Source organism: Polypterus senegalus, chromosome 4 (assembly GCF_016835505.1).
Source record: "Polypterus senegalus isolate Bchr_013 chromosome 4, ASM1683550v1, whole genome shotgun sequence".
NCBI classification, from domain to species: domain Eukaryota; kingdom Metazoa; phylum Chordata; class Cladistia; order Polypteriformes; family Polypteridae; genus Polypterus; species Polypterus senegalus.
This window is the reverse complement of record NC_053157.1, coordinates 156398306-156416452: the sequence shown is the minus strand read 5'-3', so window position 1 is coordinate 156416452 and position 18147 is coordinate 156398306. Positions and strand designations below refer to the sequence as shown.

The 18147-nt window shown below is 36.6% G+C and overlaps 1 protein-coding gene across 5 annotated transcripts in view; it reads left to right on the top strand.

Annotated features, from left to right (window-relative positions):
• Positions 1-252: 252 nt before the first annotated feature.
• LOC120527752 (LIM domain-binding protein 2) overlaps positions 253-18147 on the top strand; it is a 468646-nt gene continuing 450751 nt past the window's right edge. For all 5 annotated transcript variants that reach the window (XM_039751537.1, XM_039751536.1, XM_039751534.1 and 2 more), the window contains exon 1: positions 253-485. In XM_039751537.1, the coding sequence (XP_039607471.1) occupies positions 354-485 (132 nt within the window). In that variant the 5' untranslated portion in view covers positions 253-353. The remainder of the gene's footprint in view (positions 486-18147) is intronic.

Below are 18147 nucleotides of genomic sequence, written 5' to 3'. Positions count from 1 at the left end.
ATAAGGTTGTCCTTCCCCAGTCCCCAACACCTGTCCTCGACCACCCCGTTCCAAGGGCAGCAGACCGTAGCTGTAATTTTTCAGAGGTGTACCGTGTGTAACGAGGCCGGCTGTCTCCGCGGGCGGTTGTATCGCCATGCGGTTGCTGCTGGGCTGCGCAGCGCTGCGCGCTGCGAGGGTCCTTCTTTCTGCAGAGTGGGGAGGAAGGGGAGGGTGAGGGAAAGGGGAGGAGGAGGGAGAGCGCTTGCCTGGCTTGTGTGTGCCGTGCATGCGACTCTAGCAGTCCATGTGCTTGCTCTCTGTATGGATGTTGATGTTGCACTGAATAGCTTGAACCTCGGCAAGCAGGCAAGATGTCCAGCACTCCTCACGACCCATTCTATTCGTCTCCTTTCGGACCTTTCTACAGGAGACACACGCCGTACATGGTGCAGCCCGAGTATCGGATCTATGAGATGAACAAGAGGCTGCAGTCGCGCACAGAGGTGAGTTCTTCCTCCCTTCGCCTAAGAAGAAAGGTACTGCAGCGGCGGCTGAGGAGGAGGAGGAGGAGGAGGATGAGGGGGAGGTGGAGGCAGTTGCCACCTTCACTGTTTGCCCTGGCATGGTGATATCTGCGCGCTTGGCTGCTTCATTTGCAGGGGTTAAAAAATAGTCACAGCTTTTACCGCGACGTAAACTACACTTTTTTCTTTGCTTGAGAACGTGGGCGCCGTTATTTATGTGTATCTCCACCAGTGCGTGTATTTTAAATATCTTGGAATAATATTTTTATTCCTGGTAAATCTTTTACAAAGATTTTAAGAAAAAAAAAGTGTTTAACGCGTACGAATCCTGTCATTATAATATATTCCTGTTGGAACCAAAATTTTGAGTGTGATCATTTTCATCAGAGGGAAAGTTGCGTGTACAAAGGAGTTAGGAACGGAAAACAGCAATTTATAAACAGCAGAAAGAAAAGCACAATTACTGAGAGCAAAGCACCTTTAAATCCCAGAAGTAGTCAGTCTGTTGTTTTATAATGGCACTAATGAACGGCTTTTTCGGGCATGAAACTTTGCATGTTAGCCTAAGTTTGCACTGCCACCGCCGCCCCCTCCCGTCCCCACTCCCGCCAGTGCCGGTGTGATTTGAACTTGATATTGATTTAAAAAGCTGGCATTGCGAACAGATTGGACAGCTCGAGAACGAATGCTTTTGATTTGTATACGCATTTCTAGCTGAGCGAGTTGAACTTGAAGAGAGCGAGAACGGGAACCTGCCTTTATGCGTGACAACAGAAAAAACAAATAGAAAATATCTTATTTACGTGTTATTGTAGTTGAAAATGATAGAAAATGTTAACTTCATTTAGCAGATTTCATAATTTTGATCACCTTATATCATATTTACACGTAATACAGAATTTGCCCTTAAGTTAAAACGGAGTGCACGGATTCATAAACATTCACGTATTTGAGAAAAAAGCTTACTTTTAGTAGTTCTTTCAAAGTACATTTTTTCCGATACATGCGTAAGGATAACGATGATAAGGTCTATATCATAGAAATCTTTATTTAAAAAAACCTTACAGTCACAGAAAATAAGAACAGTCTTCACCCAGTAGTTGTTGCAAGCAGTGGAGTTGATTCCAAATTGAGTCTGAATACATTCTCCTAGGTGAACTTTCATGTTACATACATATACATATGCAGAAAAAAATAACCTTTCCTACAAAATTAGCACCTTATCAAAGGATTGCTTGTAATTTTTGTTCATTAATTCTTGTGGCATACACATTTAAGGAAATTCTCCACTGAATTAGCAAGGCAGCTTGTTTTAAATATTTCATCAAATGTTATAACACAATAAATCATGTTCCAGTTCATAACCTAACTCAATTAAGCGTTACTTGAAAAGCCAAGCATAAGTGGTTTCCAAAATTGTTATGCATTTTAATTGGGAATGAGTGAACAGTTGGATTTTGATTTAAATTTGCTTTATATTTCAGCTAACACTCAACTTAAGAATGAAAGGCATTCCTTTGTAAGTTGACATTGGTCATAAAGTCTACTTTCATTTTGGTCCTTATGCTTTAAAGTCAGTTGGAGTAAAAAACTATCCACAATCATGCCTGTTGAATCTAAGTTGTAATCTTGGTAACTGGAGATTTCTTAGTTGTTGGCAGAAGATGACAGAATCTGAAGCTGTTATAAAATGAGCTTCATGTCAATCAAAAGAATCTTTATAGATGTCCATTTTAAATTAAATTAAGATACAAATACTAGTATATTCACAGACCATATGCAGTGCTAAATGATTAATAAATGCCAGCTCAAAGGTCAGTGATAAACATATTAGATCAATACAGCTTAATAAAATGAGTTCAAATATTTCAGTTAAAGTGAATAAATAATTAGTAAGAATTTATTGTAAATATTTTGCCAACATTATAGTGTACTGTAGTGTTATTTGGCTGGCATCCCCAAAAGTGGAAACACTCCTTTATAAGAATCTAAGAACAAATCATACGCTTCTGCTTATGTACACTGTACATTTGGCTTAGGAACAGGAAAGATGAAAATGTATTCTGCATTTTATCTTACTTCATGATAATAAAATAAAATACTCTTAAAATGCAGCAATGTTTATAAAGAATATTCCTTAACATTTTCTATTCTCTCTTCGCAATATTACATTATATAAGTAAAAAAAGAAACATTTCTAAAAGCAACAGCATTGTTTACCTTGCCTGTTAATCCAAGCCTGAAAAATGTAGGTTAGCTTTTAAATTTTCAACTTATTTGGAGTATCACTCATGCTCAACTACTGAGGCAGGATTCATGTGCATTTTCATTTGCCATTACCCAGACATTTAAAGTAAACAGACAGAAAACGGAATCATAAATTGTTTCATTTAAGATGCTAATACATTTAAATACGTGATGTGTTTAATTGGTATGAAACTTTTTACTGCATCATAACCATAACTTAAGCTTCCTTGTTCGTGCATAGAGCAATGCTGTGTTACTACTGTAACCATGTATGATTTGATTGCACAATTGACACCAACAGCCTCTGACTGCTTCACCCACCTTGCCAATTGCTATTTCCCTTTAAATATAACATTGAGATACTGAGTTTAGAATGTATAAATTTATTTTTGTTGTCATTATAATGTTGTGGCTAAGGGACTGATGTATAAACTGAACGTCAATATTTTGAACTTCACGCCCTGACCCCTATGTGACACTGAAAATGTTTCTTAACCTGACTGCGCCGTAACTGTAGAAAAGTGTAACTAAGGAGCTGTTGTGTGGATTTGTTCTTGTAGATCCCTTTAGGTGATGTTAAATATGGAAAATGTGTTAAGTATTTGAAAAACTAGTTGTTTCAAATCATAACTTTAAATCTTAATTATACTTTGTATGGATGCTAAAATGTGCTCCTTTAATGCACAACAGTACATTTTATTAAAAGAATAGGTTCTTGAATGATAGATTGTTATTTTAAAATTGTAAAGTATTTTAAAAGTGGAATGGTATATTTTCTATTGTCTGTACTTTATGAGATCATCTTATCAGTTTCAACTTGCTAATTAACATTTTGTATTCAAAATTGTCTGGTCTGGATAGATTAAAACTACAGTAAAACCCTAATTTTCTACTTCATTCTGTTGATATAGCATAGACCTTGCATTTTACCTAAGGTGTGACATGCATTTGTTTAAACATAATGTACAAAATTACTTTAAAAGAGTGAGGATCTAAAAGAGTAGATGAAAATGCCCAAAATCATCCCATGTTATTAGGCTGGGCAGTTTATGTTTTTAGCAGGAAAATACATTTTTATCTCAGATTTATTTTAGACGATTCATTGTGACTAAAAACAATGCATGTTACTTGTAAGTCTTTAGTATATAGACTATAATCTGTGAAGTGCATCACTGTGCACCACATCTTAATTCTATTCTGCTGAGCACTGAAGATGTGTGAATAGGGTCACCCAGTGGATTTAGATGAGGCTGATCTGCCACACAGTTCTGTGACCTAGGAACGCTTAATCTTCTCCTCAAAGAGCAAGGAGTTCTACAACAAGTGCATAACACTGGATTAGCAAAGCAATGAATTGGTATTATCAACGACTTACAAAATTTGTGAAATTGGTCTTAAAGTGTGACTGATTCTACTGGTGTAATCTTCACTGATTTGAATTCTCCTGCTTCCTCCTATGCCATACTGGAATCAGCTTTGTGAATGTTCCTTTTTTAAAGTGTATTTGTTAGTTGATACATAGTATGTGAAGGACATTATTTCTGAAGCATTAAGAAATGTGGTAAATGTGGTTAGAGAGCGCAATGAAACTGTGCTACTGAAATGCACAAAGCATAACAAGATTAATTATTTAGACATGGCTGAGTCTTGTCTTTTGCTGCTTTCTGTTGTGAAGTTTGGACCAATACTTAACATGAACTCCAGACTCTTTGGTGTATTTTGCTGTGGTTAAGAACATCCTATGAATTACACCAAGGCAGCAGACTGGCAGAATTCCTATAAGAAGCCACAAGAAAATGGTGAGCCACATTTTCTAATAATGTAATAAGAAATTATGGCAGCTCTTGAGCTTGCCTTTTTATAAGCTCATAAATATGCTTTATTCTACCCAGCCTATGCTGAAGTTTTCTAAAAGTCATTTAAAATTTTGTCTAAAATGGAATTTAAGAAGCAATGTTCACTCTGTTTAGGGTGGCAGGTAGCTCTCTATAAATGTCTATTTGCCAGTTTTAAGCAGCCCTCTTTTTACAAATATTCAAATTATGGCTGCTTTATACAAAATGCTATCCAGCAATTTCGACTTCTCATCAGCAGACTCATGCAGTGCTTCTGCTGGTGTGCTTCTGTATAGGGACAGATGTCATACTGCATACAAATGGAGCAGCTTATTAATTTTCAAAGGAGGAGCCACACACCACTCTCTAGTAGTCTAAGCGTATTAGAGTAGACACAGTTAGCTTTCTAAAGGGGAAAGGAAACTGGCATAGTGCTGGCATGGATTTATCCAGTTTGTAAAAAATAATTCTTAATATTATTAACGTTAATGTTATTCCTTGGAGGAAATTTAAGCATTGTATTTAAAATACAGTATACAATTTCCATATTCTGCCTTTAAAGCTTTAAAATAAACACAATACAATATTTCATAAATGTAAAGATATGGAAGATAACACATTTTCATATTTTCTCTTTTAAATCAAAGAATAATCATCTGTAAATGGCATAAAATCACAACATAATGTAAAGAAGGCAAAGTTGATTTTTGGAAGGAATATTGTAATTTATAGAAAATCTGAAATAAAAAATAAGGAAAAATAATTCTACTTGTCTTATTTAAATGAAGGTTTAAATGGCAGGAATGACGGTTCCTTCTGTTGATTTGTCCTCAATATTCAAAACTGATAGTAGTGTTTTGATCATAATACACTTACTGAATCCTTCTAGTTCTAAGCATGGCCTTTCCAGCTTCTTGTTTGACATCTTATAAAGTACTTTGAACTACATTGTTTATATTGAAATGTGCTAGATAAGTAAATGTTATTGTTTTTGGACGATGGTGATAAATGGAGGTAGAAAGTGTCATCCTATTGTCAGGTTACTGTACTTCACCTGTAGGGTATTAAATCCATCTATCCATTAACTGCACCAACTTAAATACATTTAAGGGTCACAGGCAGAGTCTGTCTTAACACAATTAGGTGCAAAGTGGGGACCCATTTTAGAAGGAGAGCCAGTTGAGTGTCTAGACTAAACTAAATGCACATGTTTTTGAGTTGAAGAATTTTGCATTTTTCATTTAATCCAAGCACAGTTTTGTGTATTAATTTTTTTTACTATAACACATTTGTATGACAGTGTGGAGGCTGTTGGGCAAAATGAGCTTTTTACCCAAATAACTGCAATCTCGTAACACCATTTGTTGTTCTTTTTATTATTTGTTTAGCCATTATGTTGTTTATTTTATACTTTTACTTTTATTTGTTTCATGAAATGCCAGGTATTATCACCAACTTATATGCGGTCTGTAGCACAGTAACTAAAATAATGGTCTTTGACAAATTTAGATTTTGATTTATGAGTGCCAGGTATATTAAAGTTGGTTTTAATTAATTTGTATTTTTTTAAACAGGACATATGAACACCTAAACTTGTGTTGTAGAAATTAATCAGTCCCATCTGATACTGTGGACAGTATCAACTCGTCACTAGAAACTAGGAGCCATCACCTGAACATCTCCACACAAATTTCTTCAGTGATAATTTTATACAGTATTTTCCCAGGCTGAAAATGCCTTCCATCAAAAAGCAAAAATCCTTTATTTTAAAACTTTTTTTATCTCTTCGCAATTCAGTTATCCACTTTATATTGTCGTTATATTGTGGAGGGGATGGTATTATAAACGGTAACCCAGAAAGGACATTATGCCATTTTATACTGGTGGGCTCTCCTTGTATTTGAATGACCAATAAATAATTTGACTATTTGAATTACGGTTACATACATTTGGGCTGATGTATACTATACAATCATTCTCTTCTGCATTGATTCACAGATTTCCTGCACAGTTTTGCACATTTTATTGAATCTGAATCAAATAAGGGTGGTACGGTAGCGCAGTGGGTAGCGCTGCTGCCTCACAGTTAGGAGAGCTGGGTTCGCTTCCCAGGTCCTCCCTGCGTGGAGTTTGCATGTTCTCCCCGTGTCTGGGTGGGTTTCCTCCGGGTGCTCCAGTTTCCTCCCACATTCCAAAGACATGCCGGTTAGGTGCATTGGCGATTCTAAATTGTCCTTGGTGTGTGTGTGTGCCCTGCGGTGGGATGGCGCCCTGCCTGGGATTTGTTTCCTGCCTTGTGCCCTGTGTTGGCTGGGATTGGCTCCAGCAGACCCCTGTAACCCTGTAGTTAGGATATAGCGGGTTGGATGATGGATGGATGAATCAAATCAAATAAACAGTGTAAGGCCTGCATATTCCTGACAGTTGTTAGACTGCCCTGGGAGGGATTTCAGAAGCTAGCACACAGTACGGTGTATTGTTTGAAACAGTAGACGTTAAACACCAAGGTTGTTGGTTGAATTGGTTGATAAAAAAAATAATAATAATAATTTTTTAATTTTGATACAACAGGAGAACATCCTCCTTTTACTTGAATGCCTGCCATAACCTGCACATGTTCACACAGTTTGCCTCCCCACGTCATGTTGCTTGAAACTATTAATTGCAGTACTCTCACAATCAACCAGCTTAGTCGCTAATTAGGATACATGGCCAGGCTATTGTAACAATCTAGCTTATAGAGCTAAAACTGAATATCCTGTCTTTATACAGTGTCTTGTGATTTCTTATTTTATGCTTGTCAATTTTTATCATGAGACAGCATGGTGGCACTGTGTTTTTTTATTGGTGTCTTACAACTCCAAAGTCCAGGATTCCAAGCTTGGCTTCATTACAGTCTGCCTGAATGTTGCATATTCTCCCAGTATCTGTGTTTCCATTCTGTGGGTACTCAAGTTTTATTCCATGTGAGACTGAGTGTGGGTTTGAGTTTATGCTGCCTGGGATTGGTTTCTGACTGGTGCTGCCGGGAGAGATGTTGACTTGTCACTTGCTTTGTATTCAAGTGTTTGAAAAATGAGTGAATTAATAATTTTCTTGTTCTTGATAGATTGTTATACTGTCCCTGGTTTTTCCAGTAAATGCCTACATTCCTTCCCACCACCTGTCTCTCTAAAACAGATCAATTTACAAACAGTGCTGTTATCATACAATACCTTGTTCACCATCTGTTTAATTAACACATCCCTTTGAAATGTCTGGAAGAAGAACATTAACTTTAGAGACAAATAGAAATGCCTTGTATTACCAAGTGAGTGCTCATTGGTTGTCAGTTCTCTAATACACAGAGTCTATCTCTACGACTTAAACAGAATCAGATATGCTTGATTTTGTCAGGGCAAGTAGCAGACTGGTAAGGACAAAGTCACTGGGGATGTCAGACTAAATGATTGATATCCATAGGAATGCACTGGGGCTGGCCCCACTTGTTAAGATTATGTAAATAACTACATAAAGTCTTTAACTGTAAATTGCTGGAAAATTATGTAGTGTGACAGAGTCTTAACATAAGTTATATATACAATATATCACTTGGGAGCTTGTGCTCTCCCATGTCTTTGTGAGTTTTTCTCTTGATACCTTTGTTTTTCTTCTCTATCCCAAATGTATGATGGCTTTATTGACTGGGGATGTTATATACTCTAGATCTGTATGAATGGCATCTCATCCAAGTATAGTTCTAAAGCCCCTGGTCCAAGTGACCATAATATAAGGTACGTGTACAGAGAAAATTGGTGGATGTACTGTATGTTTTGCTTATGTTGTATAATTGTACTTCATTTGTATATGTTCATCCACACAAAGTGATAAGTTTGTATGTAGTGAGTTGCTTCGTGCTTTAGGCATTGTAATTCCTTTATATAAAAATGTAAAGAAATTTAATAAAATAATAAATACAGATGATGTGCCACGAAATTGTTCCTAAACTTACTGTTTGTTCAACCTAAGGGTCACCTGTCCTTTTATTTTAATAATGCAGTGTGAAAGTCCCAGTGGCACAATTTTCTAATGTTGCACCAATACATATTATTATGTTTCATTCCTAAAAACTCCAATGGGAGTTGTGTAGGGCTATGTCAAAAGTTAACTAGTCTTACAAGGATGACAACTCCTGAGACAATAAATTAGAGAGTCATCCTCACTAAGCTACCACAAGTGAATATTAGTTAAATTTTCAGTGGAGAATAGGGTTTATACTCTGTATGCCTTCAAAAATTATGAAAGGAAGGAAGTGTAGTTTTACTTACTCTTGTGCATTATTGTTTAATCTAACCAGGAGTCCTGCATTACAAGAGCTCGTAAAAAGGACTTTAAAAATACCACTATCATTGGTGACCACTACTAGTAGATTTTATTAACATAATTTTAATAATATGCTCCAACGTACAGCATTAGGCTGTGAGTGTTAGTTGACATCAGAAAAGTCCTCATATATGTGATTTGATTGCAGATTGTCAGGTATATTGGCATGGTTGCTTAAGTAATCTTAGTCCTATTAAAATCAGTCTAATAATTTCTAAACCTGGTAAGATCTATTGTAGCGCGTACATCAGAATTTCCTCACACCAGGCCAATTTAGAATTTGTAGTCAAAGTGTTTGGAATGTAGGAGTAAAATTAGAATAAAATATTTTTCAACCCATTTAATCTAATTCAAAGTTACAACTGGGGCCAGAGCTTATCCAGGCAGAAGTAGGTCCAAGGCATGAAAACAGCCAGGCTGTGCTCATGCTTAAACAGGTCTACTTTGAAATGGATAGTTCACTTAACTTGCATTGTTATAGGAAAAAAAGAGGAAAACCAGAGTAGCCAAAGGAAAAACAAATGTAAACATATAACACTTTCTTTTATGCAGAGCCAAAATATGGCGAGCACTACACATATTAGGCCTGAGCATGACCTTCTTCTTCTTCTTTCGTCTGCTCCCGTTAGGGGTTGCCACAGTGGAAGGCATGAACATGACCTACCTGAAGAAAATCCCACAGAGATGTGGAATGAACCTGCAGGCTCCAAAGAGACAGTGGTCAGGCTATAATATGAATAGAGAACTCATCTGTTATGCTTCATTATAAATTAAATTTAAAGTGTGAGTATGAGTGCAGCTGTGTGGATGAGTGGGCCCTGCAGTGGGCTGGCACCCCATCTAATGTTGGTTATAGCCGACTGTTGCAGTCTGTGACCTAAAATGGATTAAACAGATATGAGAGTGTTATGTTAGGTTGTATTACTGTTTAACTTGTAACTTTGTGAAATGTGTGGCGTACTCATTGTGTAAATGTACTCTTAAATCATTTTGCTATATTATTCAAAGCATTACCACTTGAATGAAAAATGGTATCTTGTATAAATTGATGTTTGTTTAGGTTTTAATAGCTTTAGTGTTTTCCAGAGGGAACATTACCAACTGTATAAGTGACCTTGTCACGATGATTGGCTATCAGTGCAGCAATACAGGCTGTGGACGATACATCTTAAGTGTGCCATTAGTTCAAAGAGGATGTAAAGTATCAAGTTTGAAAATATTGCAGGCTCCTAGTCTTTTTGTTTTTAAGACAGGTATGATATGTGCTGGTAAGGTATGCACATCATAGTTTTTATTTGAACATAACTAATTAAAAGCTGGAAATGCAGTACCAAATGAATATTTTAACGTCGATACCTTAAGCTTTATTTTTTTTTGTCAGCAGCTTAGCAATCATGTGCATGTATATTCTCTGACAAAAGAGGACTTCAGAGATGAACTCCTTTATTCAAAAAGGGATTAAAGGAAGATGCCTTAGTCATAGCTCAGTAGAGCATGCATTTTTGACTGTTTATGTCACTGTGTCAATGCTGCTGTCACACATTTAATTTTGCCTTCTGAAACTATACTATATTCTTGATGACAGTGAAGTGATGACAAACAAGCTGCTACCGATGATGCTGTGGGAACCTGAGCCACATCCTTAGCCATGAGGTGGTGTGGCTTGTTTAGGCTGGGTTCAAACTCCAGAACACAGAGCAGTGACGCACATTTGAGCAGTCGGTAAATACTGGATCATCTCCTGGACGGAAAGAGGACATCACTGGAGTGGCCATGATTTGATTTGATAGTGTAAAAAAATAAGGCAAACAATGAAACAGAGTCCTGGCCAGCAGGAAGCGGCAGCAGTGCTCCACCTTTTTCCTGCGACTTACCCAGAGTTCCTTCCACCCTTCAGTGTGTTGCTGATAACAGATAAGGGAAAAGGCTTTAACCCTTTTTTTTTGCTGGACCATTTAAAAATTTGAACTCTGAGACTCATTTACTAACATAACTGTTGAAAATACTGCAATGATAAACAAAAACCTCACTCTTTCTCTTTGGGGATGCATCCAGATTAATTCTATGCACTTAGAATACTATAAGTTGAATTCTTCAGTCAGTTACTTTTTATTTTAAATAGTGCCTTTCATAATGAGAAACTTCATTAGGTGCATTATGAAATAAAGGCAAAATGGGCTTGAATGGAATAAGAAAGTAATATAAATTTAAAAAAAGGAAATTCAATATAAGATAAATCAAATATGCCAGTTTAGAATAATAGTAGTAATAGTATAATATAACATAACCTTCTTAAACCGCAATACTCCATTTCAAAGATGTAGTGTGGCTGGAGCAGCACTGGAAACTATGGCAGGGCCCACTCATGCACACATCCACACTCAGACAGGGTCAATTTGGAAAGTTTATACAGATACAGGGAGAATGATAGAACCCAGAATGCTGAAACTGTGAGGCAGCAGTGAGAACAGAAAGTAGTTTTTTTAAATTTTGTAAGATTTACCAAAGATTTATGTAAGATTTGGTTGACAATACTGTAAGAGTTGATAGGGAGCACATTTAAGTGTCCCAGGAATAGCAAGTCTGAATTGCAAGACAGAGAAAATGTGGATATATGGCTTTAAAACACTACACAAAGAGAGAAAGCAGCCATTACTCTGTAACTCTTTGTCCCAGTTGTGTAGTTTACATATGATTGTGTAAATTGAGATCTGAACTTTTTGAACATATTGACATGTTATAATTTAATAAGTCACATAATACTTTTGTATTATTAATAATTATTTAATAATAACTACAATAAATTAAAAATCAGTTTAGCGGTCAGCACAATTCGTTCTTTTTAAGTTCTGGTTGCATTACATCTTTATCATACTCCCTGACGCTCTTAACTTGTGTTTCTATATGTTTATTATATAATGTGTGTGGTAAAGTATGGGTTTGTGCTTCATCCAGAATTGGCTCCTGTCTTTCCTCTGATGCTGCTGGGATAGGCTATATCTTCCTGCGACCCTGAACTTGATTACATGGGTTTTAAAAGGAAAGATGGGTGGAATATGGGATATTTAAAGATTCAGAGTTAGACTGTTATGAAACAGGTGACAAAAAATATACAGACAAAGAAACTGTAATTTAGGACACATCTGTCTCCTAAAGTTTGTATAATTCGAATGCATCTATTTTTTTTTATTCCTTAAGTTTAGGTTGTAGAGATGCAGTGTAGATCCCAGCAGCATGAAGCACAAACTGGGAATCCACCATGGACCTGCCTTGAGTCAATTATAGGGTACATTCATATTCAAACCCATAGTCATTCATATGGAACGAATTTAAAATCTCCAGTCAACTTAATAGTTATATCTTTAGGACATGATAGAAAAACTAACTATCCAGATATATGCCTTCTCAGATATAGAGATTCCATTCAATATCCATACAATGACCCATTTTGGATTTTAATCCAGGTTAATGGAGCTCTGAGGTTTTAATGCTGACCACTACATGATTTCACATGTATTAAAATATCACACCATGCTATCATTGTTTAAATTTATGGAGTACCTCATACTAATGACCTGCTGTCTTTGGAAAATGATTAAAATTATGTTTTTCTATATTAAAACTCTGTTTGAATTATGCCTACTTAGATTGTGTGGTTCCAGTATTCAAATCCTGGCTATTATTATCATTCACATCTTATTTAATACATTATACAACTTGCCCTCCTTAAACTGTATCATTGAATTTTCTCTTTTACATAATCCTGGTCAATTCAATGCTCTACTTTGTTTAGAATTTAGCTACCACTACAGTTTTAATCTTATCATATATGTTTAATGCTTAGTCATGTATGTTATATAGTGTTCAATAAAACTGCTTTGCGGTAGAGCTTATTATAAAAGACATATAAAATACACATCCATTTTCAGATCTGCTTAATTAATTTCAGGGTTTAGAATGATAAATTTCATCATCCACCAATGCATCGTCTTGAGTTTTTCAATTCAATGTTGCAGAGAACCAATCCTTGCACCTGGCAACTAGGCAGAAGCCATGACATGCAATATTCTGAAATTACCAATATATACTGAATTTGGAAATACCTACATGTACTGGCTATATTATGAATTATTATTCAGTTTTGCTTCAGTTCTTATTCAAAGGTTTTGTCCCAACTTAAAGTTTTTTAATGCCCAGAAGCCTTAGGATACCTCTTGTTTCCAGTGTGTATTATAGCATGCATGCATGCTATTGTTTCTAATAGAATTCATTATGTAAGGTGAGGTAGAGAATTATGATTCAGTTATTAAAATATATTCTGATTAATGAGAGATCCATCTTTGAGTAGCATAGAGGAGATGTAGCTAACACTGCCGCCTCATACTGAAGCTGCACTGTCTTTCATATCAGTCTCTGCCTGGGATGTTTCCTTGTGAATTTCACTGTGTGGTGGCTGGATTACTCTCTAGGACTCTTTTTTAATTCCCAAGAAATGCATATTAAGGTAACTGCAGCTTTAACATAACAAGCTGATTAGATTTACTGATTACAGTTAACTAACAAGTTGTTTAGTGTGCTGATAGTACTAAGCTTGGTGAAATAATGAATACCCTAGAGTCAGGAGAATTATCAAAGATAAATCCAGACAGAATTAGCCCTTGAGCAGATATTGGTCAATTGAATGTAAATAAATATAAAATATTTTACATGCAAAATTAAACTGCTAGGTTTAAATACACAATGGGAGGTGTAAAACTTAATAGTACATCTTATAAGTAGGTATCAAGAGTTATAGTAGACTCATCACAGTGTACAGAAAAGAATTAAAGAAATACTCCACCTGAAAATAGTATTTTTTGTATGTTACTTACCCCATGTACTTTGTTGGGATGGCTAAGAAAAAAATGTAACCTCATGCTTTCATGCACAATGAAGAAAGAAATGTTTATGAGATAATAGAATCCAATAGTGTCCAGGGCTGTACAATGGCAAATGTTGTAAAAATGTCCATTAAAAAAGGAAAAAACCCTCATGTTACTCGTGTTGCATAATTCATATGTCAGTTATCTATTTGTATGCTCAATACATGCAAAAAACATGTTTTTTTGCTAAAATATTGTTAAATATATTATTTTGTAATGCACATCATATACAGGAAACCTGAAGCCTCATGGGAATGACTTTATGAACTGAAGACAGGACTTTTGATCAATGAATGAGGTGGAGAGGTTGTTATACTGATTGACCATCTGTGCTCAGATTAATGTCTTCTTGTGAAAACTGGTTCTTTTTAAGGTCTTATATTGGCCCTATATCAATGAGTGTGTACTGCATTGGCCTTGTCCCTCTGTCTTGGGTTGGTTTCTGCATAGTGCTGACAGGGGGCTTGGCTTTCAAGACCCTGGATTAAGCATGTTTAGTAAGTAACCGCTGGAAATACTTCAGTTTATTCCTTTTCAGAATCTGCTTAGGAAAACAAAGGATTTCAGTAGATACACAGAGGGCAAGGCAATGGACAGATCAGTTACATGGCAAAATCATGCATGTCTCCATTCACAGGGCAGTTTAATTGTAAGTTAAACTGACGTGAATGTTTTTGATATGTATCCTAAGAAAATGTATGTGAAAACAGGAAGAAACCACCAATTTCACACAGGCAATAATTGATTTGAGAAACAGAACCCCAACCTCACATTTATTTGGGGTACTTTTTACTTACTAATCAGTCTAACAGTCACATTTTTATGTGTTTTAAATAACACAAAATAGAAAACAAATGTTAGAATTTACTGTCCACATAAATAATAATTATCCACTGTGCCACACAAGCAATGGACAGTAAGCCTTGCATAAAGTAATAGCAAAAGTTGCTATATATACATTTCATTAAAGAAATGCACTGTTTATGGTGAGACGGTGACACATAATTTGAAGTGGCAGCAAGTGTTTAATTTTTCCTTTTTTCTTTAAACTTTTTATTCAATTGATTTTGGTTCTGAGGGTTTTAAAGAAACAGATGGTTGATTATATATACCAACATTTGTTAGTAGAATAAAATGGTTAAGTGGCAGCTGTCCTCTTTAAGGAATGGGTGATGTCTCACAGAGGCAAATACTCTGGAGTTCACCTTTTTATTTACAGTATAACACATGCTGACATTTTAAAAGATTGAAAAGAAAAATGACACAAGAGGAGTAAGGTGTGATTTCCAAAGCAGAGTTCATCAAAGGGATAGTAGCTTGTTGACAAAGCCTTGGCTTTTAAGAAGCCAGTATAACCTGAGGTACCTTTATATTGAAAGCCTGACCTCAGGTCAGAGCAGATTATAGTTTCCCATGAGGCAAGACCAGCTAGATTTATTTGAAATTTAATTTGTAGTCTTAATTTGTTTCCTGGAACTCAGGGAGCCGTGCACATATCTAGGTATTAGTCATAATGTTTTTTTTCAGGTTTTCTTTTCAACCAATTGCATAATTTATTCTTGTTAAAAAAAGTAATAATTTTGCTTTTTCATTTACTTGGGGGAAAAAAGAGGATATTTTAGACTCTCAGTTCTGCGCAGAGTTTGATTAGGAAACCATTTTAGGCAAAAAGTCGCAACTTGTTAGCAGTTGTAAGTAACAGTATAGTTAGGATTTCCATTCCTAAGATGAGTATCATCCCAGTCTACCAATGCTTGATCAATTGCTTGATCTTCCAGAAGGGCTATTTAGATCTCAGTTATTGACTGCAATTTTCTTGGTTAAGTGTAGGGTCTGATTGAGCAGAGTCATAGAGTGGTTTTTGTATGAGTGAACTGGAAACACCACACTGACACTTTTCATCTGTACAATCTTTCTTTCTCACATACAAAAGATATGAAGCTACTCTACACTGATAATGTACTTTTCCTCTCAACAGTTTTGAAAGATGACTGATAGTATCCTGCTTATAGTATGTATTTACTGTTTAGATCAGGAATCTCAAACTCCAGTCCTGGAGGGCTGCAGTGACTGCAGGTTTTCATTCTAATGCTATTCTTAATTAGTGACCTGTTTTTGCTGCTAATTAACTTCTTTTGAATTAATTTTAATTGACTTGCTCTTGAAGGCTCAGAGCCAATAATTGTTTCTTTTTCCTTAATTAGCAGCCAAACAATAATGAGATACAAAATGAACCAAAACATGACCAGCAAACTGTGACCATCATACAATATCTGAAAATATAAAGGGTGGAGGTCTCAGGAATGTTGATTTGCTCAGGTCTCCAAAACATTTTAATAGTGCTCTTAGAAAAGTAATAAAAAAAATCAACAGTTTTGAAAATGTATGCTATTGTAATGTATTCACTCAGAGTCAGCAAAAAGTCATGGAATTAAAGATATGGTTTAATTAACAACACGACTCTGCACCAAATTAAGCAACTGGTTGGAGTGAAATTGGTTGGAATTTGAGGCCCTGACTTAGTTGTTCTTCTGTTGGCTCACTCACTTCACATTTTATTTCTGTTTAAGGAAAGAAATTAAGCAATTCAGAGAAATGATGAAGTAGTTCCGGGAAACAAATCTTACAAAACAAGTCAATTAAAATTAATTCAAAAGAAGTTAATTAGCACCAAAAACAGCTCACTAATTAAGAAAAGGGATAGAATGAAAGCCTGCAGCCACTGCGGCCCTCCAGGACTGGAGTTTGAGATCCCTGGTTTAGAGTGTGAAATGTAGCTACTTCACTGATTCTAGAACAGAAGGGATCTCTTACTTGAGACTTGTTAAGTATTTTACGCAGTTTCTTACTAAATAACAAAGTTCATTTTGTATTTGTACATATATTACAATCATTTGTATTTTTGATCTGATTATGTGTATGGCAATCTATAATTCTTTCTCTGAGCTCATTTAATTCAATACAGGGTTGCAGAGATCAGGAGTCTGTCATGTGCAGGACATTAATTTTGAACTAAACACCAGCCTATTCCAGGAATTTTTCTGTAATGGGTAAGTGTATGCTCATTAGAAGTTAAAATATAATTGGGATTTGAGACAAAAGTGAAGTACATGGATAATAAAGTCGTACTAGGACAAGGGAAACCTCACATAGACATGATTCTTGAACCATGAATAAGTATTGCTGAGCATAGCACCAAAATACCACCCACCTGTATTCTTATATCTATATCTCTCTCTCTTTATATATATATAAATATATATATATATATATATATATATATATATATATATATATATATATATATAAATATATATTGTGCTGAATGGCTGGGGATCCTGACTATACCTCCCCTTTGCCCTGAGAGGGCAGCCGCCCTGGTCTGCATGGGGGCCATGGGATCAGAGCTTGGAAGCTCATCCCTGTTGGGGCACATGGGGGTGCTGCTGGAAAAGATGCCAGGTATGCCTGGAGTGCTTCCGGTGCAATGGCAGCACTTCCGCCACATCAGGAAGTGCTGCCAGAAGATCATCAGGAAGCCCCTGGAGCACATCCACGTGAAGCATAAAAGAGGCCGCCTCACTCCATTCGGAGAGCCGGAGTTGGGAGGCAGAGGACGGAGCTTGCAAGAGAGGAGTGGAGATGGCTGAAGGAAGGAGGAAGAAAGGACAGAGCTGTGTGCATTGTTGAAAAATAAATGATGCATGTTTTGGACAATTGGAGTCTGTGTCTGACTATGTCGAGGCTGATCTTCCACAATGGCATCCCAGATGGGACTCTCTGCCTGATACAAGGCAGAAACCTACCGTAAAAAATAATATTGTAGACGGCCCAACATTGCAAAGTGACACGCACACGTGCTGCTAACCTTCACCTTGTGAGCCACTGAGAGTCCGAGTGAGCCACCGTTCTACCCGATGGGAAAGAAGACGGCCAGATGCAGCCATAAGACAATGGCCATAGCAAAGAAACCTGTCGTTGAAGGGGTCGGCATGGCGGAAGAAGTGGCCAGACAAGAACAGCAGCCTACAGAAGAAGGGATCCAGGAGGTAGGTACTGACTGCAGGGAGTGTTTTGCCCTGGGGTTGTTTTAGTGGTGTTTTGGGTGCTTGCCTCACACGGGGAGACCTTATGGAGACGTGCTGCTGGTCAAAGGATGCCGACTCCGAAGAGGACAGCGGGGTGGCATCCAAGGAGGACTGGAGCCCGTTGTACAGAAGAGACCTGAATTCTCTCGATGAGCTTCAACAGGTACCTAAAAAAGGTTTTATTTCA